Source organism: Oncorhynchus gorbuscha, linkage group LG10, assembly GCF_021184085.1.
Source record: "Oncorhynchus gorbuscha isolate QuinsamMale2020 ecotype Even-year linkage group LG10, OgorEven_v1.0, whole genome shotgun sequence".
NCBI classification, from domain to species: domain Eukaryota; kingdom Metazoa; phylum Chordata; class Actinopteri; order Salmoniformes; family Salmonidae; genus Oncorhynchus; species Oncorhynchus gorbuscha.
In genome coordinates, this window is record NC_060182.1 from 73,720,287 (window position 1) to 73,747,484 (window position 27,198).

A 27,198-nucleotide genomic window follows, 5' to 3' on the forward strand; every position below is an offset into this window, starting at 1 on the left:
TACTTAACACATTGGAAAGAATTAACAAAAACAGAGAAGATTTGAATGCTATTTGGCCCTAAACCGAGAGTATACACAGAGGCACAATACCGGACCACCGTGACAAACCCAAAATTAAGATAAGCTTTGACAATGTACAGACTCCGTGACCATAGCCTTGCTATTGAGAGAGGCCGCCGTAGGCAGACCTGGCTCTCAAGACAGGCTGTGCACACCGCCAACAAAATTAGGTGGAAACTGAGCTGCACTTCGTACACATTTCCCATTCCAATAAAGCCCTATGAATTGACTTCAATTCTAAGAGGGCAAGAGACTAACAGGCAGAAGGGTGCCAACAGCAGCAGTAATTGCTGGGGAAGAATATCTCCAGTGGATGAAATTAGAATCTCTTGGAGGCTCTCTGCCCCCCCTGCCTGCCCCCCTCTGTCCCCCCCCCTGGTGAGACCCACTCCCCTGGGGGCTTACTGTAAGTGCCTTACTCACACTGATAAGAGTGGAGAGAGAGCACTTTTAATTAATCTGCTTTACAAGGAGGAGGGTGGAGGAGAGGGTGTGTGTGTTCACTGTTCAGCAAGCATGGCATCTTCAATCCCTTTGTCAGAGCTTATTAGAAAAGCATCCAGCAGCACCAGCCTATTCTGGGCTTAGTGGTGCTAGCCTACAGACCTTATACTAGACAGGACTGGGTGAGCAGGGTTCCCCAATAGGTCCCTTCCACAAAAACAGGATCTTAGAGGCACCAGCACATAGAGTTATACACATAAGGTAATCGATTCACTGTTGTGAGATGGAAAATGCATTAGTTAAATTAGTAGTATGAGGAAGCTATGGTATAAATATATGGACTATGATAAAATATAAAAAAATAAATCAGGGCTTCAAACTACATTTTCCAGGCTGGGCCTGAAGTCTGAAAAGTCGGCAAAGTTCCTCCCTCCTCACCATCAAAGTATGCATAAAGATAAACTACCCACAAAAAAAACTGTGGTGCCCACTCGCCCGTTTCCAGTATACACACACTTATTCTCCCAGTTTCTACTTTGGCAGGGCAGGCTGAGCGCAGTCCATTCACCCTAAAGTGGATTCTGGGACAGACAGAGCAGAGCTTGGCAGCATAAGACACTGATAGGGCCAAAAGTAGCTCCACATGGCACTGACACCATTCATACTCTACTCTAGCATCTCACTACAACACACTCAAACAGAAACATCTCCCACACACCAAAATACCTGCTTGAGTAAGAACACAAACTCATACAGTGTATGAGGGTCCAATGTTTATGATTGTTAGGCTAGAAGACCAACCTTGTTTGTTACAAAACAGACATGGCATTTATGAAAGGGAGATCATGGGCTTTATGAAAGGGAGATCTCATTCTGCGTGGCCCTGGGGAATTCTGACCTCTAAAGAGGATGTTGGAGACATATTGGGTCATATGTGGCCTTTTTTTAAAGTCATGTGTGGCCTGGAGACTGTTAATTCAGATGCGCTGGACATCTGGCCACACACACACACACACACACACACACACACACACACACACACACACACACACACACACACACACACACACACACACACACACACACACACACACACACACACACACACACACACACACACACACACACACACACACACACACACACACACACACACACACACACACACACACACACACACACACCAGAGGGATGTGGTCGGGGCTCAGGATGGTGGCATTAGCCAGAGTGACGGCATCTGCCTGACCATGCCCACCAGGGGGAGGATCACAGGCTGATCACAAAGACAGGATCAAAATGCTACTACTGTACTACAGGTTCACTACTACCATCCTGGCTTGGAGTATCACAGGCTCAGTATGATCACAGACAGCCTGGGAGGATCAGACATACACTACTACTGTATTAATATCATACTAATAACACACTACAGGGACACTACTACCACGCTGACAAGGAGCATGCGGTCAAAAAAGATGAGCAGACTGTCTCACACCAAAAGGCAGGCAGAGAATGTCAGAAATACCAAACAGTCCATGTACTCATTATTAGTGACGAAGGGTATACCAAAACATAGCTACTTTTTAAATACTACAACATAAAAAAACGATTTGATATTAGAATTTTTGTTGCTTTCGGTACCCAAAACGTGTCCCACGGATCAAAAGCCTGTATCAGTGAAGGTGATGTCCCCCTAATAATGCCAGCCCACACTGCCTATTCCACTTAGCCCAGCACTGGGAGTCTGGGCTGCATCATGTTAGCTCCCCACTCATGCTGCACACTTGAATAATGTGACACGGCATTTAGAAATGTTGAAACCACTACTGTTGCAAAACAATGTCAATACAGGCTAATACAACGCAAGAAGATACCAGTAGCTTCATTGGTTACATTTTATTTAACTAAGCAAGTCAGTTAAGAACAAATTCTTATTTACAACGACGGCCTAGGAACAACGGGTTAACTACCTTGTTCAGGGGCAGAACAACAGATTCTTACCTTGTCAGCTCGGGGATTCGATCTAGAAACCTTTTTGGTTACTAGTCCAATGCTCTAACCAACAGGCTACCCGACCCTAAGCACACAGCCAAGACAACGCAGGAGTGGCTTTGGGACAAGTCGCTGAATGTCCTCGACGAGCCCGGACTTGAACTCGACCTAACTTTTCTGGAGAGACCTGAAAATATCTGTGCAGCAACGCTCCCCATCAAACCTGACAGAGATTGAGAGGATCTGCAGAGAAGAACATGAGAAACACCCCAAATACAGGTGTGCCAAGCTTGTAGCATCATATCCAAGAAGAATCAAGGCTGTAATCACTGCCAAAAGGTGCTTCAACAAAGTACTGAGTAAAGGGTCTGAATACTTACAGTACCAGTCAAAAGTTCAGACCCACCAACTCATTCCAAGGTTGTTCTTTATTTTTTACAATTTTATACATTGTAGAATATAGTGGAGACATCAAAACTATTAAATAACATATGGAATCATGTAGTAACCAACAACAAAAAGGGTTAAACAAACCTAAATATATTTTGACAGCTTTGCACACTCTTGGCATTCTCTCAACCAGCTTCACGAGGTAGTCACCTGGAATGCATTTCAATTAAGGTGAGTCTTGTTTAAAGTTAATTTGTAGAATTTCCTTCTTTCTTAATGCATTTGAGCTAATCATTTGTGACAAGGTAGGGGTGGTATACAGAAGATGCCCTTTTACCAAATAGGGCTAAGCTCAAATAAGTGAAGAGAAATGACAGTCCATCATTACTTTAAGACATTAAGGTCAGTCAATCCGGAAAATATCAAGAACTCTGAAAGTTTCTTAAAATGCTGTTGCAAACATCAAGCGCTATGATGAAACTGGCTCTCATAAAAGGACCACCACAGGAAAGGAAAACCCAGAGTTACCTCTGCTGCAGAAGATAAGTTCATTAGAGTTACCCGCCTCAGAAATTGGAGCCCAAATAAATGCTTCACAGACTTCAAGTAACAGACACATCTCAACATCAGCTTATGTGAATCAGGCCTTCATGGTTGAATTGCTGCAAATAAACCACTACTAAAGGACACCAATAAGAAGAAGACTTGCTTGGGCCAAGAAACACAAGCAAAAGACATTAGACAGAGTCCAAATTTGAGATTTTTTGTTCCAACCGCATTGTCTTTGTGAGACAGAGTAGACGAACGGATGATCTCCGCATGTGTGGTTCCCACCGTAAAGCATGGAGGATGAGGTGTGATGGTGCTTTGCTGGTGACATTGTCAGTGATTTATTTAGAATTCAAGGCACACTTAACCAGCATGGCTACCACAGCATTCTGCAGCAATACGCCATCCCATCTGGTAAGCGCTTAGTGGGACTATGATTTGTTTTTCAACAGTATAATGACCCAAAACACTTCCAGGCTGTGTAAGGGCTATTTGAGCAAGAAGGCAGGTGATGGAGTGCTGCATCAGATGACCTGGCCACCACAATCACCTGACCTCAACCCAATTGAAATGGTTTGGGATGATTTGGAACGCAGAGTGAAGGAAAAGCAGCCAACAATTGCTCAGCATATGTGGGAACTCCTTCAACACTTTTGGAAAAGTATTCCAGGTGAAGCTGGTTGAGAGAATTCCAAGAATGTGCAAAGCTGTCATCGAAGCAAAGGTTGGCTTCTTTGAAGAACCTAAAATATATTTTGATTTGTTTAACACTTTTTTGGTGACTACATGATTCCATATGTGTTAGTTCATATTTTTTTGTCTTCAATATTATTCTACAATGTAGAAAATACTAAAAATAAAGAAATCTTTGAATGAGTAGGTGTCCAAACTTTTGACTGGTACTGTAAGTGATATTTCAGTGTTAAAAAATTATGAATTTGCAAAAATCTGTCATTATGGGGTATTGTGTGTAGATCGATGAGGAAGAATAAATGTAATCAATTTTAGAATAAGTCTGTAACATAACAAAATGTGGAAAAATCAAGGGGTCTGAATACTTTCCGAATGCACTGCAAGTACAAATAAGGGAAACAAATTGTTTTATGTAGCCCCATCCCATGAAATCAGCCAAACAAGCTCAATAACTCAATGCATGCACACTGTTGAATATACATCAACCTGTATTGTGAATAGGCCTTGGCTACATCTACCCAGTTTATCAATAGAGATTACCATTCAGATGTAGATAGATTGTTTTTACCAAAGTCAAATTGATTGTATAATTGATTAATTAATGCATATATGTTTGTCTCTGAAAATGTTTGAGGTAAAACAATTATAATGTAATAATATTGAACTCAAAGATGCCCAATGATTGAACAGAGCAGTAGCTGAGTCTCACTGTCTGGATCAAGAGCCATTCTGTGACTTTGGCTAATATGTGGGTTTTTTTGCCGTGGGATTGTTTTGTTATTGAGTATCATGATACACAACCTGGTATCCAAGTCAAAATTCTGGTATCGTGACAACACTACTCATTATTGCGACACCACCTCAGCTAGAACAGTGAACATGTTCTAAAAATCTACTTCCCCTACACAGAAGAAAACATGTCTGACGTCTCCTCTCTAATGAGGGCAGGGGTGGTGTAGGTGTGACAGGAGTGACAGAGATGCCTGCACAGACCAGACCCGCTCCATCCTTCCTCCCATGGCATGTCCCCTCTCACACCTCATCCCCCATGAGCTCACACCTTGGACTGGAGTAAGCATGGACACAGCTCAGCTCATTTTGGGGAGACACACAGTAACACTACTCTTTCATTAGGGAGCTGTACCACACCACCACCACCACCACACACCTCCATACTGTCAGATGTCACAGTGACAAACTATACATAGCCTTTGAGAAAGCCCAGAGGACATCAACATTAGCTGTGGCTTCTAAACCTTCCAGAAAAATACATCTGTCTGGCTAAAATCTAAGGCTACAGATGTTCAATAAAAGCTTACATCCAAAGACAAACTACTTATCGACTTGTTGGTCCCCAGTGTGTCAATATTTCCATAGTAACCGTCTGTAGTTATTCTACATCCCAAATAGAACAGCTTCATTTCTGATTAAGCAGTGATCACTTTAAGCCTCACTAACCCAAAATATGCAGGCACTATCCTAGATCCCAGCTCCTCCTCCTGCAAGGGGACAGATCTTGTCTTAAAGTTCAGAGGTCAAACTGGCGTTCGAAATTGAGCCGGCTGCCAATGACGACAGCCTCCTAGGGAGCCCTTTCTCTCTGAACATTGATATCAGCAGTGGGGAGTGGCTCCTTGGACAGAGGAGATGTGACATGTATAAATCACCTCTCCAAAGACAATGGGACATATGAAGCACTCCTCTATTGGCGTGACGCCCCCCTCCACCTTTCTAAAAAGGTCAGACAGGAGACACTTGGGGAGACTCCAACACTCTCCCACTTTCACTCCCTCTCTTTCTTTCTTACTGCCTCAGTCTTTCCCCCACCACTGCTGTCCATCTCCGACTCTCACTCTGTTAGACTATTAGTCTCTGCTGGGCTTAACACATTTCTAATCAGCTTACTGCCAATGAGACTAAGCCGGAGCTGAAAAGGCGATTGACGGAGAGCGTCTAGCCAGTGGCTGGCAACTGGTTAGAGCTGGGGGATGGCAACTATATAATTAGAAGAAAATCGTTAAAGCCAAGAGTGAGAGGAGCAAGACTAAAAGAGATGGAACCCTTGAGGATAATGTTAAGGTTACATCAGTAATATAACAAATTAAATGGGGAGATGATTACAGTGAATGAGAAACAAAGAAAGCATTTACCCTACATATGAATGTATAATCAGATGTTTGTGTACGGCCCAGTTCATCACTGTGGCCAAGCTTCCTGCCATCCAGGACCTCTATACCAGGTGGTGTCAAAATTATTTTCAACTTTCCCTTACGGTACTTGTCGACTTGGTCGGTCTTGTGCCGGTTTTTAGCCTTAGATGGAGTTTACCACATGCTTTGGGCTGCATTGCCAAACAAAAGACTCCAGCCACCCTAAAGTCATAGACTGTTCTCTCAGTTACCGCACAGCAAGCGGTACCGGAGTGCCAAGTCTAGGTCCAAAAGGCTTCTGAACAGCTTCTATCCATCCCCCCACCTTTAAAAAAATATATACTGCTGCTACTCGCCGTTTATCTATGCATAGTCAATTTACCCCTACCTACATGTACATATTTCCTCAATTACCTTGACTAACCTGTACCCCCGCACATTGACTCAGGACTGGTACCACCTGTAAATAGCCTTGTTATTGTTATTTATTGTTGTCCTTTTTTTTCTTCTTAACACTCCATTGTTGGTTAAGCGTTTGTAAGTAAGCATTTCACGGTAAGGTCTACACCGGTTGTATTCAGCGCATGTGACATAACATTTGATTGTTTCACCATGTGATTATGAGCACTTCACACTGGCAGAGGGTGAGAAACCAGCAGTAGTGAGAAAAGGATTTGGCTGGTGCCAACAGTCAGTCCTTCTCCTCTGGGATCTCCAGACAGACCACTCTGGTTCAGACACTTTCACTGTTTAGTATGCCCCTGGGCTCACAGAACTGAAATAATAATTGTCTGAGTGCTTTGATACAAGATGGCTCCCTTTGTCACCAAGGCAGGTGCTAATACATGAGTGGTGAGTATAAAACAATGTATAGTGAGAAAGGCACTCAGTGCATCCATCAGTCCATGCGTTACTACTCAAGAGAGACTATTTGACTGGTTCAGGCTGTGGAACAATGAACTACGACGAATATAAACTCTGCCCATCTCAACGGTTCCCGTGATGCTTCTTGGGCTGTGGATGGATATACTGTGGGATGGAGTCCAAACGGCCCACTTTGGAGCTCTAGTCCGAAAACGCCCAACCTTCATTGGCCCATTAGTTGTGGTAAAGCGTTAGTAGAACAAAGGTTTGGCTGTAGACAACTGTTTGAAAATCTAGAAGAGAGAAAGCTACTGCTAGCGGAGCTGGATTTCCAACAGAGAAAAATATGCCGTTTCCCAGCAGTCTATTGTCCTCCTGTCCAGCCCAACGTATGCCTCACGTAGGATGGGATGCCCTCTGGTCTGTAGCATTGTAACGGGTGGAGACTGCCTGGCAGTGGCACCCAAAGAGTTGGTTCCTGTGAGAAGCAAATCAAGAGAAATCCCATGGAAATACTTAGCGGTCACAGTCAGTCAGGGGTTTCAGGGCAGTGGGGGAGATCAGAGAGAGGCCAGGGAAGGGCTGGAAACCAGAGGGAGATTATACTCTCCCAATAGAGCTGCTACTATTAGTAGAAAAACTATTCTTTAGAGTGGACTGAAAATAAAGTGTGAAACATATTGGTCCATGTGGGGATGATCTGATGTCACTACTCTGCTGATGACACCTGCTCTGAGAGGCTGAATAGAAATGCAGAGAAAGTTGTTAATTCTTCACAGGCAGCAGAGAGAAAACCGATGGTCAAAAACTCTTGCCACAACCCTCTCCATTAGACCAGACTGTGGATCAGAGCTTCCACTAGAACTTTAGGGTTAGATTTACACTTCTGAAACCCAACACAGACCGAAACCATACAACCCCCCCTCCCCTTGGTGAAATATGGAGTCAAGTATTCCTCCCCAAAAAGTTGAATGGGGAAAAGGGCTTTAAAAAGAGAGAAGAAAGAAAAACAGCTTTGAATGGGAACAGATTAAGGAGGGAGGGAAGAAAAAAAAGCACTGGAGGGCAATTATCTGGGCTATTTCTGGAAGAGTGCTTTTCCAGCCTCCAGTCGGAATGAAGGGAACAGGGAGGCCCTGTTTGGCAGCTGGCTGGAGAGGCGTGGAGGGAGACGGATGGAGGGATTGAAGGACTGGCGGGTGGGAGTCCTGTAAAGTACAGACCTGTGACCGGGTGAAGGGCTGGGGAAAGGGGGAGCTCAGAGGCCTTCCCTAGAGGCCAGGCTGGCCATGACCGAGGATGGGAGACCCTGTATAAAGCAGGCTTGAGACTGTGCAGGGCAAGGGGTCGGTTCCTACAGGGAAGAACCTTGAAGTGGAATGGAGTATGGGGGAGCAGAGCAGTGGTTGGAGGAAGGTGAGAAGGAGCACAATGCTTCAGTGTAGCAGTCAGTAAGGTCTGGAAGCAGGTAGCACAATGGACTTACTGTCAGCCACCGCTCTCCTCCACTTTTCTAGTTCTCCCTGACTCGCTTTTTAAATAACCATACAGCAACCTTTTCAGAGCCCCAGTAATGGTGTACTCGTCAAACAACCAGTGAAAGGACTCTTTCTGCAGTCAATGGGCAAGTCATGTTTTCATTTGAATGTTACCATTTCTGAGGTACAGCAAAGATGCCAAATTATCAACATAGTGATATAGAAAAAGTAACTGTTTGGATAAACCATGGTGTGATTCCATCCTGTGGTTAAAACTATTTTTGTTGAGCAAGCAAAACTAAAGTGCAAAGTTCCGTTTCTTAAAAGCTACCTGCTAGCAAAAGCACTGTTCCATTCAGGAAAAACAAGTGTTGAAAGTGTACAATGAATGATTCAATAACCATAATGTACATGAATCATTTACTGACATGAATGCATTTTTTGTTTTTAAATGTACGGGTGGACAGTTGGAGGGAAAATTGTAATTCTTAAAGGGGGGAAAGGTTCATGAAGCCATGAAGCCCTCTTCAACAGCAGAAAAAAACACGTAACTGGAGATGTCTTGAGTGTGTAAGCTACAGTAAACGTCAGCTTTCTAAAGAAGAGATAGGCTACTCTGACTGGTGCAACTATACTGAACAAAAATATAAAATGCAACATACTATATTTCAACACTTCTACTGAGTTACAGTTCATAAAGGCCCACCCACTGAGGAGCTAGGCCCAGCCAATCAGAATGAGTTTTCCCCCACAAAAGGGCTTTATTACAGACAGAAATACGAATCAGGTTGCTGGTCTCAGATGATCCCGCAGGTGAAGTATTAAGATGGGGAGGTCCTGGGCTGGTGTGGTTACATGTGATCTGCAGTTGTGAGGCCGGTTGGACGTACTGACAAATTCTCAAAACTGGAGGTGGCTTATGGTAGAGAAATAAAGATAAAATTTTCTGGAAACAGCTCGACAACAGAAAAATGCTCACTAACAGGGATGTAAACAAATTTGTGCACAACTTTTTGTGTGTATATGTAAGCTTTTTGTGTGTATGGAATATTTCTGCAATCTTTTATTTCAGCTCATGAACATGGGTTGAGAGGGTAGGATGAAGGGAGGAGCTGCAACCAGATGACTCCAGTAACACTTACTGCACTAGGAAGAGGGGGGGGGGGCTCTCCTGGATGTCACTAAAAGGCTGGCTCTAGGCTGAGCTGGGTCTAAGACTTGTACACCTGCAAGACGGTTCCACACAAATGTGATTTATTGAATGTTTTTGGGGAGGTTTTTTTAATGGAAAGTTGGAAAACCAAATTCAGTAATACCAAGCAAACAGAAAAGTCAAAACTCAAAACTGAAGAAACTGATTAACTTCAGAAGAAAGCCTCACAGTGGATCATAACATACTGAATGTGTGTGTTGAGAAAGCGGGAAAGAAAGAGAATGAGATCAAGCAAATCCTGGCAGAAAGAAAAGGTAAATCTCAGGGAAGCACATGGGAGTGAGTGGCGGTCTGAGTGAGTCCACAGCCTTCCAGAAAAACTAAAAAAGGAACGCAAGCATCTGTCTGGTTGTCGCTGGTGATTATTCCAGGCTAGAGGAAAAGTGCAAGCCTCATCATTATTGAGAAGAGCAGCAACATCGCTTCAACCGGCTGGGAAGTGGGCATGTTGCCCCTAGTGACAGACAGGAGGCTCAGAAAAGGACAAAAATACTGTTGCATCACTCACATTTCCATTCATCCCCCATTTATTCAACACTGCTGCCGTCAGTCAGTCTTGAAGCTTAATCAGCCAATACTGAATATATTGAACAATATATGACAGTGAACAGCAGTGGTATTATTAGATAGACTGAGTCACCCTGTGGTTCTGATTCACCCACCTCTTGCCCAGGCTGCTGAGTGGTGTGCCCAGGCTCAGAGGGACATTGGTGGGTTTGCGGTATCGTCCAGTCAGCCTCTGGGCTCCAGGGGTGGCTCCTTTCGGAGACTCTGCTGTCTGGCGGGCTGGACTGGCGCATGGCTTGACATTCAGCTCCTTCAGGATATCGTAGTTGATCTTAGTGGAGATCTTCTTCTGCTCCAGCATCTTCTCTATGGCCTCGTCGGCTGTGCTGGCATGGATCGGAGCCCGCTTCTTGGAGGTCTTGGGCTGCAGGGCACATAGTGGGGTTTCAAATCACTCAGTATCCAGTCAAATGCAATTACTTATGCAAATTAGTGCTTTAGCTTAATGTACATTTGTAACTATACTTTGCACAACAAAGGGATGCTCTAGCTATGCGGCAGTATTATGGGAGGGGGCTGATTGTTAATTTGGACAACATTGCATAAGGTGGTTGGATCAGTGCAGTCAAAGACTCCACACCTCATTAGGCATCTATTGCGCTGCAGTTAATCCAGCTAGTGAAAACCAGAGAGCAGATGTTGGACCTAACAAGGAGGCTGGACCTTGCCAAATACTGACGTGAAATGATAAACCCACTAGAGTGGAAAACATGCACACACATTGACACACCACAGCTTAGCATATATCCAGGCCACCCCAAGATCACTGCTTCTTTATACCAGTGGTTCTCAACTGGTTTAGTCGCGGGACCCAAATTGAACCAGGTTGTATATCGTGATCCAATAATCGTGTCACGATTTTTTTGTTGTTGCCAAAATGCAATCTGGAAAATGTTTAATGCTATATTGACAGTAAATGCACCAATTATATGACAAAGGAACAACAGTCCCATCTTTTTCCATTGCCAATAATTCCACTTTGCCCATTTTCTTGATGAAGAATGTTAAACTCACTGGTGTGAGATTTTTTAAAACCAAATCCACTAAAGGCAAATGCTAATAATTCTAAATTGAGAACTGATTGAAAAAAAAAGAAGAAGTTCATTATCATTTATACGCACTTTCTACCTGATTTTAGTAGTTTATGTTCAGACGGGTTTATTTTGACAGACACTCGCAACACATTCAAAACCTCCCAAGACCCAAATTTGGGTTTCACCCACCAGTTGAGAATCACTGCTTTAGATCGTCAGGATTTACCTTCTTGTCCTTGTAAATCCCCAGCTCCTTCTCTTTCGCTATCCTCTCTTCCTTTTCTGAAAGTATAAATGGATTGGGGGAATTCAATTGGAAATATAGTTATTTGTAAAGAGTCAATACAAAACAGTTTATTACAATATGTGCCTGGTGTGTTGTGGCCACAGGGGCTCTCGAAATAAATGCTAATTTAACAATTCTTCTAGTTGTTTAAAATGCAGTGGTAAATATGAAAATAAAAGCTTACAATGAAATTAACATCCCCACCTGTCATGATTTATTTCTATGTGGTGGCACTGTCCACTCAGTTGTGCTGAATTTTGACCTCAGCTGAGCTCCTTCATGCATATATTTTTCTTTGCACTTCCTCATTTTCACCATGCGTTTGTGATTAAAATAGCCTTTATTCCAATGCATTTAATTTATCATCGTTTGCTTTTGTCAGTCAGCTGTTCAGAGCGCACACTGCTTTGTTTTTCAGGTGCGTGCAGATACTGATGTTCTCCGTATCTTCCGGGGCCAGAAGTAGGCCATTTATTTTGCTTTATTATCGTCTATCAATATTTGTTTTCTTTCCTGGATCAGCTGACGGTCGACGATATCACTAACCTAGAGCTAGACACCAATGTGAATCCAATAAGTATACGTTAATGATACTATGCCTATAGTTTCGGTTTAGAAGCATTTGATTTTGCAATGACATAAGATTACATTGTCTGGGATTTGTGTGCCCATGGGAACTGTTTCCACGGCGAAACAAATCCAATCTTATTGGTCACATATACGTGTTTAGCAGATGTTATTGCGGGCGTGCTTCTAGTTCCGACAGTGCAGCAATATCTAACACGTAATATATAAAACAATTTCACAACAAATACCTAATACACATCTAAGTAAATGTAATGAAATCAAGAAAATATAAATATATGGATGAGCAATGTCAGAGCAGCATAGACTAAGATACAGTAGATAGTATAGAATAGAGTATATACAGTTGTGGAAGTTTACAAGTCGGAAGTTTACATACACTTTAGCCAAATACATTTAAACTCAGTTTCACAATTCCTGACATTTAGTCCTAGTAAAAATTCCCTGTCTTAGGTCAGTTAGGTTCACCACTTTATTTTAAGAATGTGAAATGTCAGAATAATATTAGAATGATTTCAGCTTTTATCTCTTTCATCACATTCCCAGTGGGTCAGAAGTTTACATACACACAATTAGTATTTGGTAGCAGCATTGCCTTTAAATTGCTTAACTTGAGTCAAACACGTCGGGTAGCCTTCCACATTCTTCCCACAATAAGTTGGGTGAATTTTGGCCCATTCCTCCTGACAGAGCTGGTGTAACTGAGTCAGGTTTGTAGGCCTCCTTGCTCGCACACGTTTTTTCAGTTCTGCACACCAATTTTCAATAGGATTGAGGTCAGGGCTTTGTGATGGCCACTCCAATACCTTGACTTTGTTGTCCATAAGCCATTTTGCCTCAACTTTGGAAGTATACTTGGGGTCATTGTCCATTTGGAAGACCCATTTGCGACCACGCTTTAACTTCCTGACTGATGTCTTGAGATATTGCTTCAATATATCCATGTAATTTTCACCACATAAAGTGCACCAGTCCCTCCTGCAGCAAAGGACCCCCACAATATGATGCTGCCAACCCCATGCTTCACAGTTGGGGTGTGTTCTTGGGCTTGCAAGCCTCCCACTTTTTACTCCAAACATAGCGATGGTCATTACGGCCAAACAGTTCTATTCTTGTTTCATCAGACCAGAGAACATTTCTCCAAAAAGTACGGTCTTTGTCCCCATGTGCAGTTTCAAACCGTAGTCTGGCTTTTTATGGTAGTTTTGGAGCAGTGGCTTCTTCCTTGCTGAGCGGCCTTTCAGGTTGTCGATATAGGACTCGTTTTACTGTGGATATAGACAATTTTGTACCCGTTTCCTCCAGCATCTTCACAAGGTCCTTTGCTGTTGTTCTCGGATTGATTTGCACTTTTCGCAAAGTACATTCATCTCGAGGAGACGGAACACGTATCCTTCCTGAGCAGTATGACGGCTTATGACGGCTGCGTGTTCCCATGGTGTTTATACTTGCGTACAATTGCTTGTACAGATGAACGTGGTACCTTCAGGCGTTTGGAAATTGCAACCAAGGATGAACCAGACTTGTGTAGGTCTACAATTCTTTTCTGAGGTCTTGGCTGATTTCTTTTGATTTTCCCATGATTGTCAAGCAAAGAGGCACTGAGTTTAAAGGTAGGCCTTGAAATACATCCACAGGTACACCTCAAATTGACTCAAATGATATCAATTAGCCTATCAGAAGCATCTAAAGCCATGACATCTTTTTCTGGAATGTTACAAGCTGTTTAAAGTCACAGTCAACTTAGTGTATGTAAACTTCTGACCCACTGGAATTGTGATACAGTGAATTATAAGTGAAATGATCTGTCTGTAATCTGTCTGTAAATTGTTGGAAAAATTACTTGTGTCATTCAAAGTAGATGTCCTAACCGACTTGCCAAAACTATAGTTTGTTAACAAGAAATGTGTGGAGTGGTTGAAAAACAAGTTAATGACTCCAACCTAAGTCTATGTACATTTCCAACTTCAACTGTACATGTGAGATGAGTAATTCAAGATATGTAAACATTAAATTGACGAGTGTTCCATTTATTAAAGTGGCCAATGATTTCAAGTCTGTGTGTAGGCAGCAGCCTCTCTGTGCTAGTGATGGCCATTTAACAGTCTGATGACCCTGAGATAGAAGCTGTTTTCAGTCTCTCGGTCCCAACTTTGAAGCACCTGTACTGACCTCTCAGGGTGAACAGGCAGTGGCTCGGGTGGTTGTTGTCCTTGATGATCTTTTTGGCCTTCCTGTGATATTGGGTGCTGTAGGTGTCCTGGAGGGCAAGTAGTTTGCCCCCAGTGACGCGTTGCGTAGACCGCACCACCCTTTGGAGAGCCCTGCGGTTGTAGGCAGTGCAGTTGCCGTACCAGGCGGTGATACAGCCCGACAGGATACTCTCAATTGTGCATCTGTAAAAGTCTGAGGGTTTTAGGTGACAAGACAAAATTCTTCAGCCTGCTGAGGTTGAAGAGGCGTTGTTGTGCCTTCACCACACTGTGTGGCTGGACCATTTCAGTTTGTCAATGATATGTACGCAGAGAAACGTAAAAAAAACTTTCCACCTTCTCCACTGCTGTCCTATTGATGTGGATAGGGGGTGCTCCCTCTGGTGTTTCCTGAAGTCCACGATCATGTCCTTTGTTTTGTTGGCGTTGATTGAGCTTATTTTCCTGACACCACACTCCCAGAGCCCTCACCTCCTCATGTAGGCGGTCTCGTCGTTGTTGGTAATCAAGCCTACTACTGTCTCGTGTAAACTTGATAAGTGAGTTGGAGGCGTGAATGGCCATGCAGTCATGGCTGAACAGGAAGTACAGGAGGGGGCTGAGCACGCACCTTTGTGGGGCCCCAGTGATGAGGATCAGCAAAGTGGAGATGTTTCCTCCCTTCACCACCTGGGGGTGGACCTTCAGGAAGTCCACGACTCAGTTGCACAGAGCGGAGTTCAGAACCAGGGCCCAGAGCTTAATGATGAGCTTGGAGGGTACTATGGTGTTGAATGCTAAGCTATAGTCAATTATCAGCATTCTTACATAGGTATTCCTCTTGTCCAGATGGGATAGGGCAGTGTGCAGTGTGATGGCGATTGCATCATATGTGGACCTATTGGGGTGGTAAGCAAATTGAAGTGGGTCTAGGGTGACAGGTAAGTTGGAGGTAATATGACCCTTGACTAGTCTCTCAAAGCACTTCATGATAACAGAAGTGAGTGCTACGGGGAGATAGTCATTTAGTTCAGTTACCTTTGCATTCTTGGGTACAGGAACAATGGTGGCCATCAATTTCACATAATGAAAAGTTACATTGACAGTTACACTTACAGCGCATTTTCCAAGATCTCCAAGATCCATTATTTGTACAGGGTTTAAGTTCATTGTTCTAATTCAATTGTTAAATGCTTAATAATGACAAATAACTGTCATGTCATTGATGTAAGAAAAGGTAGTGCTATGTAAAAAAAAAATAATATATATATATATATATATTCAACTTATGTATTATATTGAATGCTTCCTATTCAGCGTGTGTTCATGAGTTTAAAATTGCCTTGACAGAGGGTAGGCTACTGGCAGTAGTGTAGGCCTAGCGAGGGTAAACTCAAGTAAATGCAGTTTACCCACCCCTTTTCAGAAAAATGCATTGAAATTACCGGAGCATGACTTTTTTCACCATTTACGACCTATATATTCTTTTACTACTACACACTGGCTACCGGTAAGGCCTATTTGAAGTTTATGGTAATACACATTGTAGCCTAGTCTAGAAAGTTGAGCGTGTGTTAGGGTGACGGTCCCGTTTTTCCCGGGACAGTTTCAGCCCCATTTCAACTGTCCCGAAATTTCAGGCTACAAAAAAGGATACATTTGTCAGCAAGACACATCAATTCATTTAGGCCTAATCAATGGCAATCGCTGAATGTCATTAGGCACACATTTTGGTGTTTTGTAACAGATGTTTATTTCCATTAATCAAATAGAGTGAGTAGGCTGTACATGCAGTTTGGATGCTGGAATTATTTGAGTGGGCGAACAAGCACAGGTAGCCTACTTTGACGTCATTTATTTGACAGATAAAAATATCATGACTAGTTGTATTCCTGCCACATTAAAAGGTAATGTACAGTTCAAATGACATCTATTACTAGGCACATGAATTTTGCAATGCAGAGACCCCCTGGGTGTGGCTGTACCTTTCTGCTCTTTCAAGTAGTCTTCATTCTGTTTCAGCCAAAGCTCAGTCTTGATTTTCACCTCTTTGTCATTCAGGAGATACTGCAGAGAAGGGTACATAAATTACCGTAGTTATGCATTTACAGGCTTTATTTGCTGGCAATCCTGTAAAGTCAGAATGAATAGATGGTTTAATATTAGGTGCAACGTAAATTAAAATACAGTACATACCAGCTCAATCTCATCATCATCAATACCACTCAAGTCCAGCTCTCCATTTTCAGCATCCTCATCTGAAAAATAAATTCAACATTATTATTATAAATGTTAAGTATTGTAGGTTCTCAGGTATGCCAACCCACTCTGGGAGAAAGATGAAAGATATCAATTCCACAGCAGATAACACTTTACAAAATTCATCCAGTGTGTTTCTGCAAAAACAATTGTGCCTGGAGTTTCAGTAAATAATAAGCACCACAAATTAAATTAAAAAAAAAACAATAAGTAATAGGTTTAAGCCAGATTTAAGCAGATCTGCCTGTACAGATTGTCTTTTCAATTACAATACGCTTTCAAGATTGTGGTACGCTTTATTTTAATGGAGTTGCTGAAACGTCAATTTGCATTTTCATGCGAGACAATGGATTCCTAAGCCTCATTTCCATACCCTCCTTCCTCTGGTGATTGTTCAGGTTGTCTGAGAAGAAACAGCCACCTTTATGCCGAGACAAGACAGGAATGTTCTCAAATCCCAGGGAACTCAACACTTCAATAATGGACTGGGAAAAAAAGTCTGATTACCTTTGATAACAGAGACAAAATGATTGAGGGTTTGACTTCGGCAAGAAAAAAATACAACAGCTTTCACACACAGATGAATCTCCTTGATTAGCCATTTTCTAATAAAGTGAGACTCCTTCGCCTGCCTACACACAGACAGTCTCAGTCAAAGGGAAGAGAATCGAGTCTTAAGAGGCAACATGCGACAGGTTTATGGGACCGTTTAACTTCTGTCACCTCTCTGTTTGACGTGTTCAGAGAGCCATGCTTCCCTAGTTTAACACACTCACCACAGAAGCACACTTCAAAGCCGTGCCACACACATCCAGACAGGCTTCCCAGATAATTAAGGAGAGACCGGTGCACAGGACACACCACACACACACACACACACACACACACACACACACACACACACACACACACACACACACACACACACACACACACACACACACACACACACACACACACACACACACACACACACACACACACACACACACACACACACACACACACACACACACACACAATATTACAGAAGTTGCAATCCAGTCAGTCGTGTTCAGTAGGTCCCAATAGGTCTGGCCCAACCCTTTCAAAACTGCCCTTCAGTGAAGTGTGAGGGGAATTTTTTCAATTTAACTCGGTGAGTCAGTTAAGAACAAATTCTTATTTACAATGACGGCCTACACCGGCCAAACCCGGGTGATGCTTGGCCAATTATGAGCCACCCTATTGGACTTCCAATCACAGCCGGTTGTGATATAGCCTGGATTCTAACCATGGTGTCTGTAGTGACGCCTCAAGCACTGAGATGCAGTGCCTTAGACAGCTGCGCCAGACAGGAGACGGACAGAGAACACGCTATTCATCCAGAGGAGCATGAGAACAGGGCTGGTGACAAGTTCAATTAATTTCCTTAAACTATGAGAATTACATTGCTTTTATCAAAACAAATTATTCAAGTAAATAATGATACTCTATGTGATGTGGAAAAAAACTAAGAAAATAATAATGTACCGGAGAGTATACATTTTTTTAAAATAGTCAGTAAATAAAGACTAGCTGCAAATGAATTAAAGTGTTGTTTGCAGCAGGATAAAAAGGCAGTGCAATTTACATTCTATTCTCCTTTAATAAAGCCCTCTTAAAAATGACATCATGGTGGGAGATGGGCTTCTACAGTTTTTGTTCACACTCTTGCACAGCACACCCTGCGTATCAATGCCACGAGCCCCAGGATTCCTTAGGCCTTTCCTTTCCCAATGAACACTTCTTTACCAGTAGAACCCCCTCCCCCTGGAGCACTCTAGAACGCACTCCAAATCCACCACGGAGGGGAGGAATGAAGGGTAGACCACTGTCAGATCATCAACTGTGGGGGCTGTCCACAAGCTAAAAACACACAATTCTGATGTGACGTCAGAGATTAGATGCTACACCGCAGAGCTTCACTTTTGTGTATGAGTGAGAGAGATGGAGAGTCGCTGAGCTCCTTGAGTCCATATTTCAGAGAGAGAAAAAGATGGGGGAGAAAGAAAAAAAGTATGGTCCAGCAAATTAGAAGGGAGCATCGGTGCTTCGAACCTGCGTTCTCCTCCCTTCTCCGCACTCTGCCCAGAAAACACTCTCCAGAGTTTGTGATCGTCAGGATGAATCAGCCTGTGGCATGGTGCTGCTCACGGTGGATCACTATTACCTAAACATCAAGACTCCCTTGAGGTCCCCAACAACACCGCTGCTCCAAACACAAGGCCCTCCCTTAACCTGAGAACATGACAAGTCTCATCATCATGCAAAACCAGCCCAGTGGTAAAGTCAAGCAGACTACATGGCAGCTCTGTGCTGAAGACAACCAAACAGAGCAGAGGAAATAAATCAAGTGTAATATTGTCCGACTGACATGGGCAGGGCAAGCTGAGGCAAGAGCCCATTAAAATATGACCTCCCTAACCTTGACTGAGCCCAGACAGACCCTACTCCCACTCAGCCACCTGCCTGGGCCCCTGCCCTGAGCCAGAGTGAAGGTGAGAGAGTTGGATAGAACGAGAGTGAGCGAGCGAGAGATTGGTGATAGATTTCATAGTGCTGCTGGGGACAGAGCTGTGTGTTGGTTCACCATGTTGAGCACATCTCTAGCACTAACCTTGGGACAGGGACCCACCAAGCATTACAGCCCACTTCATTATCTGTTCCAACCCTACCACATACATCAAACAGCATTCAGATATGTTATCATGGTGACTTGACAGTCATTATGACATAATCCTGTGTTTGTGCTCCCTGGTTTCCACCATGCTAAATCAATAAACAGGTTTTAGCCCTGATGCACGCACAGCGAGTTAAAACCCTGTGCGTGTGTGTGTGTGAGAGAGAAAGTAACAGCCTGAGGCACAGGACTTCCTGCTCCTCCGTGGTAAACGGCAGCTGTCATCTCCACTCAGGCTGGGAGCTACAGACAGAGCATCTCCTTTTCCTCCCCAGTCCACGGAGACGGATCATGTCCAGTCACGAATCGCTCATATGACATGTGTCACAGACTATGATGCAGCATCTCACCAAGCCTAGGAGACACTACTGCAGACACTACTGCAGCTCTTGAGAAACACATAATCAGCCTGGTTTTACATTTGAAATCACAAAGGGGCTTTGTGAGACTTCCTGACAAAGTGTAATAGGCCTGCAGAGATTAAAATACATACTAGAATGTTTTTATCCTAATCTTCCCACTTTCGACATATGCATATCTCTATGATGTCATCGGTAGTCACCTTACCCCACCTTCCTCCGAGGGGCTGGCCATCCGACCATCTGTCACGCTGGCCCTGGCCCTACAGACTGTACTGCCCCTAGGCATTGTAAAACACCCCACATCTCCGCCTCCTCACTGTGGAATTGAGGCATCTCCAGATGTCAGGCAGAGAATGTAAATGACAGAGCGGAGGACCTTTGTGTGTGTGTGTAGCTTCATCTGACCTCTATGATTGCCTTTTTGTTAAATGGGAAGGAAGATAAACACCACAGTTTAAAGGCTAGCCCAGGTAGGTAGGTCAGGTGGGTAGAGTGGTGCTGCTGCTGACTCAGTGAACATTTCATTCTATTCCACCTTGAATAGCTTCTAAATAGACCTTTAAACAGCCCAAAATTAGCAACTACAGATGTTATCACTTGGATCTGCCTTAAGACACTCACACACCAGAGGTCGTTATGCTCTCTGAATTATATTATGTTTAGCTTCAAGTTTACAGAGTAGTAACTGTAGTCTTAGAATTAGGAGAGTCGGGAGCCTACTTATTTACCAATGACTTTAAGCACTGGCAGTGGACAACTCCAGTCCTTGAGCGCTTGGTTGTCCAATGATTGATTGACTTTCAAATCAAAACCTGGTATGTGGGGGAAAATAAGGCACAAGTTTGTTTTCTGCGCAAACATCTGAAATGGTTCAGGGAAGTGCCAAGATTCACCTAAATCCAGAGGCCCAACACCTTTAAATGGCCCTTGCTGAGTGCTGACATTCTCAGCCCATAAAAGCGGAGCCGTTTAAAAAGTGCCCGAGGCTGACTGTGCTCAGTGATGCTGTTAAGGTCAGGCCCAAAGTCATTGATTGGACTAAGTGCCTGGATGAAAACACAGGCCTTCAATCAATGCCTGCTCTAATGGTAAAGGACAGTGCTCCCTGAAGACAAAACTATATAGACGTTTGCGACAGAGTTATCATGTAATAATAAATAAATATAATATATGCCATTTAGCAGACGCTTTTATCCAAAGCGACTTACAGTCATGTGTGCATACATTCTACGTATGGGTGGTCCCGGGGATCGAACCCACTACCCTGTAAATGCTCTAAACTGAGCTGAAGGACCATGTAGAGTCTTTGCCAAGACTGGCTGCTCTCTCCCTGACTCAAGTGTAAATGAATATGCCATTACTCAGAGACTAGAGCATCTAAACTACAGCACACCTATTGTAACAATCTCTAGTCATGCCTCTGGTTTCCACCCTTCAATTAGAAGTCATCTGTACCAGTGACTGGATCTGGGAGCAGAGGGTTCCAATCGAGATTTCTAAATAAAACCACGGGTCTGGGTCGGATCCGATATGATTGTCACGGGTCTCAGGTATGTGCAACCTTAACGGACTTGTCCGGAAGGGCCCATACAGATCCAAACGCAACTGCTGCAGTATAGCGAAAGAGACATTTTATCATTCATGCTGCTGCTCTTGCTTTTCATGAGTGGAGCATGGCGCATGTAGCATGTTGGCCAATCATGAATCAAAGTGGCACAAAGCGACAGGTATAAAACCTGTGTGTGTGGCAAAAGTTAGAAGATATTTAATCAATGGAAGATGGAATAAATTACAGAATTTAAAAATTATTGGAGAAGGATGGGCACCAATGACCAAGAACCACAACAGGTAGGCTGCTACTTAATATTCTGAACAGAGGTAACTGTAGGATGAGAAGGCATATTCACTGCAGCCTCAATTAGCCTAGCTAGTTAACTCCTGGGTTAATGCTGTCAAGACAGGCATTACATAATCATATTGGATGATAAATAACCTAACTATGGCAACTATTAGTCTACTATAGCACAAGTCTGCTTGTTTGGTTGCGGTCTCATCGCTCATCTGCTCACAGTATGGCCCCTCCCTGCCTGCTAGAGCAGCACCCCTCTCTCCCTTTATCAGCTCCAGTTAAAAAAGTAGCATAAATTACTTTCCCCACACTCTAGCTGTCTCTATGTTTTAAGAATTCATTTATGCATATCAGGTCCGGGTGGCAAAGCCCCAGGTCCATTTCGAAACGGGTCCAACATTTTGGACTCATGAAGATCCTCTCTACCTTCAATAGAGGCATTAGGGATGGATGACAGATTGGTTTAGTCTACTCAACTCCATCTTTAGTATCTTAAACACATGAACAGACTCAAAAGGACCCCTCCTCCCTTTCCTCTTAAGCCGTGCCCAAACCAACAGTGCACAAAAACATAACTGATCACACACACACACAGACAGATGAAAGACACCGTACTAATGACAAGGTCCTACTCTGTCCACTTAATGCTTCAAACATTGAGCTGGGGACCGTTGAACCTCCGCCCCTCCCAAACCCGCCAGTTTTGGAGAAGCTACTCTGAAAATATAGTTTACCAAGCTACCAATTACTTCACACCGGAATAAGTTAAGCTACACTAAAGCTACCCTAACGAAAAATATAGTTTACTTAAGTAAAGTTAATTAGAAAAATACAGTTTAAGTAAAAAAAAAAAAAATGTTTTATTTATTTTTAATTTTACCCCTTTTCTCCCCAATTTCATGGTATCCAATTGTTTAGTAGCTACTATCTTGTCTCTTCGCTACAACTCCCGTATGGGCTCGGGAGAGACAAAGGTTGAAAGTCATACGTCCTCCGATATACAACCCAACCAAGCCGCACTGCTTCTTAACACAGCGCCATCCAACCCGGAAGCCAGCCGCACCAATGTGTCGGAGGAAACACAGTGCACCTGGCAACTTTGGTTAGCGCACACTGCGCCCGGCCCGCCACAGGAGTCGCTGGTGCGCGATGAGACAAGGATTTCCCTACCGGCTAAACCCTCCCTAACCCGGATGACGCTAGGCCAATTGTGCGTCGCCCCACGGACACGACAGAGCCTGGGCGCAAACCCAGAGTCTCTGGTGGTACAGCTGGCGCTGCAGTACAGCGCCCTTAACCACTGCGCCACCCGGAAGGCACCTAGTTAACTAAAGTTAATTAGAAAAATAGTTCACTACTTCCAAACTACATTGTGGAAAAAATATCCAAATCTGAAATGTCAGACTTCAAAAGAACCATCGCTCTGTAGTCAGATGTTAACAGAATGTGTGATTTAGCCAATTAAAACACAAAGCGAGCATTAGGTTTCAAGTGTGAATTGGGCAGGTCTGATGCCAAAAAAGGAAATTCTTGCCTACGTCGCACATTTTTAGCAAGAAAAAGTGATTGTAGTTATATTTCATTTAACCTTTAATTTAACTAGGCAAGTCAGTTAATAAGAACAAATTCTTGTTTACAATGACGGCCTACCCACGCCAAAAACCCGGACGACGCTGGGCCAATTGTGCGCCGCCATACTCCCAATCACGGCTGGATGTGATGCAGCCTGGATTCGAACCAGGGACTGCAGTGACGCCTCTTGCACTAAGATGCAGCGCCTTAGACGTCCGCGCCACTCGGCAGACCTAATTCCAGCAGTTAGCTACACCAATGTGGCATTAAATAAATTATTAACTTCTGAAAAAAACTACCAAGAATTTAATTTTAAATACCACCAAGATAATGCAATATGTAATTGAAATATTAGTTGAACTACAGGTAATTCACTACTCCAACACTGCAATTAGCTAGGCCTGAGACACCACTGGCAGACTGCATCCATGACACAACAATTGCAGACACACAGCTCCATGAAAGCAGCCCCAAGAGGTACACACACCAACACTGACTTGCTTTATATGATCCTCTCACTAAATCAGCCACATATTAAAAAGTATTCTATTAGAATGAGTCAAAAGGTCAGCCAATGTACAGTACCAGTCAAAGTCAATTCAAGGGTTCACTATTATTTCTATGTTGTAGAATAATATTGAAAACACAAAAACGAACATGTAAATCATGTAGTAACCAAAAAAAACGGTTATACAAATCAAAATATATTTGAGATTTACAAAGTAGCCACCCTTCACCTTTTTGACAACTTTACACACTATAGGCATTCTCTCAACCAGCTTCACCTGGAATGCTTTTCCAACAGTCTTGAAGGAGTTCCCACATATGCTGAGCACTTGTTGGCTGCTTTTCTTTAACTCCATGGTCCAACTCATCCCAAACCATCTCAGTTGGGTTGAGATTGGGTGATTGTGGAGGACAGGTCATATGATGCAGCACTCCATCACTCTCCTTCTTGGTAAAATAGCCATTACACAGCAATGACAGTGTTGGATCATTGTCATGTTGAAAAATAAATACCAGTGGGTCTAAGTGCAACCCAGATAGGATGGCGTATCGCTGCAGAATGCTGTGGTAGCCATGCTGGTTAAGTGTGCTTTGAATTCTAAATAAATCACCTACAGTGTCACCAGCAAAGCACCATCACACCTCCTCCTCCAAGCTTCACGGTGAGAACCACACATGCGGAGATAATCCGTTCACCAACTCTGCATCTCACAAAGACAAGGAGGTTGGAACAAAAAAATCTCAAATTCAGACTCATCAGATCAAAGGACAGATTTCCACCGGTCTAATGTCCATTGCTCGTGTTTCTTGGCCCAAGCAAGTCTCTTCTCTTATTGGTGGTTTAGTTGCTTATTTGAGCTGTTCTTGCCAAAATATGGACTAGGTCTTTTACCAAATAGGGCTATCTTCTATATACCACCTCTACTTTGTCACAACACAACTGATTGTCTCAAACTCATAAAGGAAAGAAATTCCACAAATGAACTTTTAACAAGGCACACCTGTTAATTGAAATGCATTCCAGGTGACTACCTCATGACACTGGTTGAGAGAATGCCAAGAGTGTGCAAAGTTGTATAAGGCAAAGGGTGGCTACTTTGAAGAATCTAAAATATATATTCATTCAACACTTTTTTGGTTACTAGATGATTCTATATGTGTAATTTCATTGTTTGTCTTCACTAATATTCTACAATGTAGGAAATACCAAAAATAAAGAAAAACCCTTGAAGGAGTAGGCGTGTCCAAACTTTTGACTGGTACTCTATATCTTTCCCTTTCACGGACATGGAGGATGAGATCCACATGACAAATGTACATTGAGATAACTCAAACTCACATCAGTCCGAAATTCCTTCTTGATACTGTCGCAAAGCTAACTAAAAAGCAGCATTCCCCAAGAGAGGATGACTTTCACTTTAGCAGTGATGAATTCATGAACTTCTTTGAGGAAAAGATTATGATTATATGATTATTAGAAAGCAAATTATGGACTCCTCTTTAAATCTGCGTATTCCTTCAAAGCTCAGTTGTCCTGAGTCTGCACAACTCTCCCAGGACCTAGGATCAAGAGAGACGCTAAAGTGTTTTAGTACTATATATCTCTTGACACAATGATGAAAATAATCATGGCCTCTAAACCTTCAAGCTGCATACTGGACCCTATTCCAACTAAACTACTGAAAGGGCTGCTTCCTGTGCTTGGCCTTCCTATGTTGAACATAATAAACGGCTCTCTATCCACCGGATGTGTACCAAACTCACTAAAAGTGGCAATAATAAAGCTTCTCTTGAAAAAGCCAAACCTTGACCCATAAAATATGAAAAACTATCGGCCTATATATCGAATCTTCCATTCCTCTCAAAATTTTTAGAAAAGGCTGTTGCGCAGCAACTTACTGCCTTCCTGAAGACAAAAAATGTATACGAAATGCTTCAGTCTGGTTTTAGACCCCATCATAGCACTGAGACGGCACTTGTGAAGGTGGTAAATGACATTTTAATGGCATCGGACCGAGGCTCTGCATCGGTCCTCGTGCTCCTAGACCTTAGTGCTGCTTTTGATACCATCGATCACCACATTCTTTTGGAGAGATTGGAAACCCAAATTGGTCTACACGGACAAGTTCTGGCCTGGTTTAGATCTTATCTGTCGGAAAGATATCAGTTTGTCTCTGTGAATGGTTTGTCCTCTGACAAATCAACTGTAAATTTCAGTGTTCCTCAAGGTTCCGTTTTAGGACCACTATTGTTTTCAATATATATTTTACCTCTTGGGGATGTTATTCGAAAACATAATGTTAACTTTCACTGCTATGCGGATGACACACAGCTGTACATTTCAATGAAACATGGTGAAGCCCCAAAATTGCCCTTCCTAGAAGCATGAGTTTCAGACATAAGGAAGTGGATGGCTGCAAACTTTCTACTTTTAAACTCAGACCAAACAGAGATGCTTGTTCTAGGTCCCAAGAAACAAAGAGATCTTCTGTTGAATATAACAATTAATCTTAATGGTTGTACAATCGTCTCAAATAAAACTGTGAAGGACCTCGGCGTTACTCTGGACCCTGATCTCTCTTTTGAAGAACATATCAAGACCATTTCAAGGACAGCTTTTTTCCATCTACGTAACATTGCAAAAATCAGAAACCTTCTGTCCAAAAATTATGCAGAAAAATTCATCCATTCTTTTGTCACTTCTAGGTTAGACTACTGCAATGCTCTACTTTCCGGCTACCCGGATAGAGCACTAAATAAACTTCAGTTGGTGCTAAATACAGCTGCTAGAATCCTGACTAGAACCAACGCTCTAACCACAAGGCTAGCCTGCATTTATCGTCAAAGGAATGAGCGTTACACCGAGGCCTGTACTCTGGAGCGGGATCGATTTTGAGGCTGAGGGTCCGTCATGGTCTGGGGGGGTGTGTCACAGCATCGTCGGACTGAGCTTGTCGTCATTGCAGGCAATCTCAACGTTACGCGTGACAGGGAAGATATCCTCCTCCCTCATGTGGTACCCTTCCTTCAGGATGATCCTTACATGACCCTCCAGCATGACAATGCCACCAGCCATTCTGCGCGTGATTTCCTGCAAGACAGGAATGTCAGTGTTCTGCCATGGCCAGCGAAGAGCCCAGATCTCAATCCTATTGAGCACGTCTGGGACCTGTTGGAAAGGAGGGTGAGGGCTAGGGCCATTAGCCAGAAATGTCCGGAAACTTGCAGGTGCCTTGGTGGAAGAGTGGGGTAACATCACACAGCAAGAACTGGCAAATCTGGTGCAATCCATGAGGAGGAGATGCACTGCAGTACTTAACACTGCTGGTGGCCACACCAGATACTGACTGACTTGATTTTGAAACCCCCGTTTGTTCAGGGACACATTATTCAATTTCTGTTAGTCACATGTCTGTGGGAACTTGTTCAGTTTATGTCTCAGTTGTTGAAT

At 43.2% G+C, this 27,198-nt stretch overlaps 1 protein-coding gene across 1 annotated transcript in view; it reads right to left on the bottom strand.

Moving 5' to 3' along the window:
* brf1a (BRF1 RNA polymerase III transcription initiation factor subunit a) overlaps positions 1-27,198 on the bottom strand; it is a 64,087-nt gene that overhangs the window by 8,396 nt on the left and 28,493 nt on the right. Inside the window, exons 13-16 of the mRNA XM_046366994.1 lie at positions 16,694-16,755; positions 16,483-16,564; positions 11,661-11,716; positions 10,496-10,764 (exon numbers count right to left, since the gene is read on the bottom strand). Coding sequence (XP_046222950.1) covers positions 10,496-10,764; positions 11,661-11,716; positions 16,483-16,564; positions 16,694-16,755 — 469 coding nt within the window. The remainder of the gene's footprint in view (positions 1-10,495; positions 10,765-11,660; positions 11,717-16,482; positions 16,565-16,693; positions 16,756-27,198) is intronic.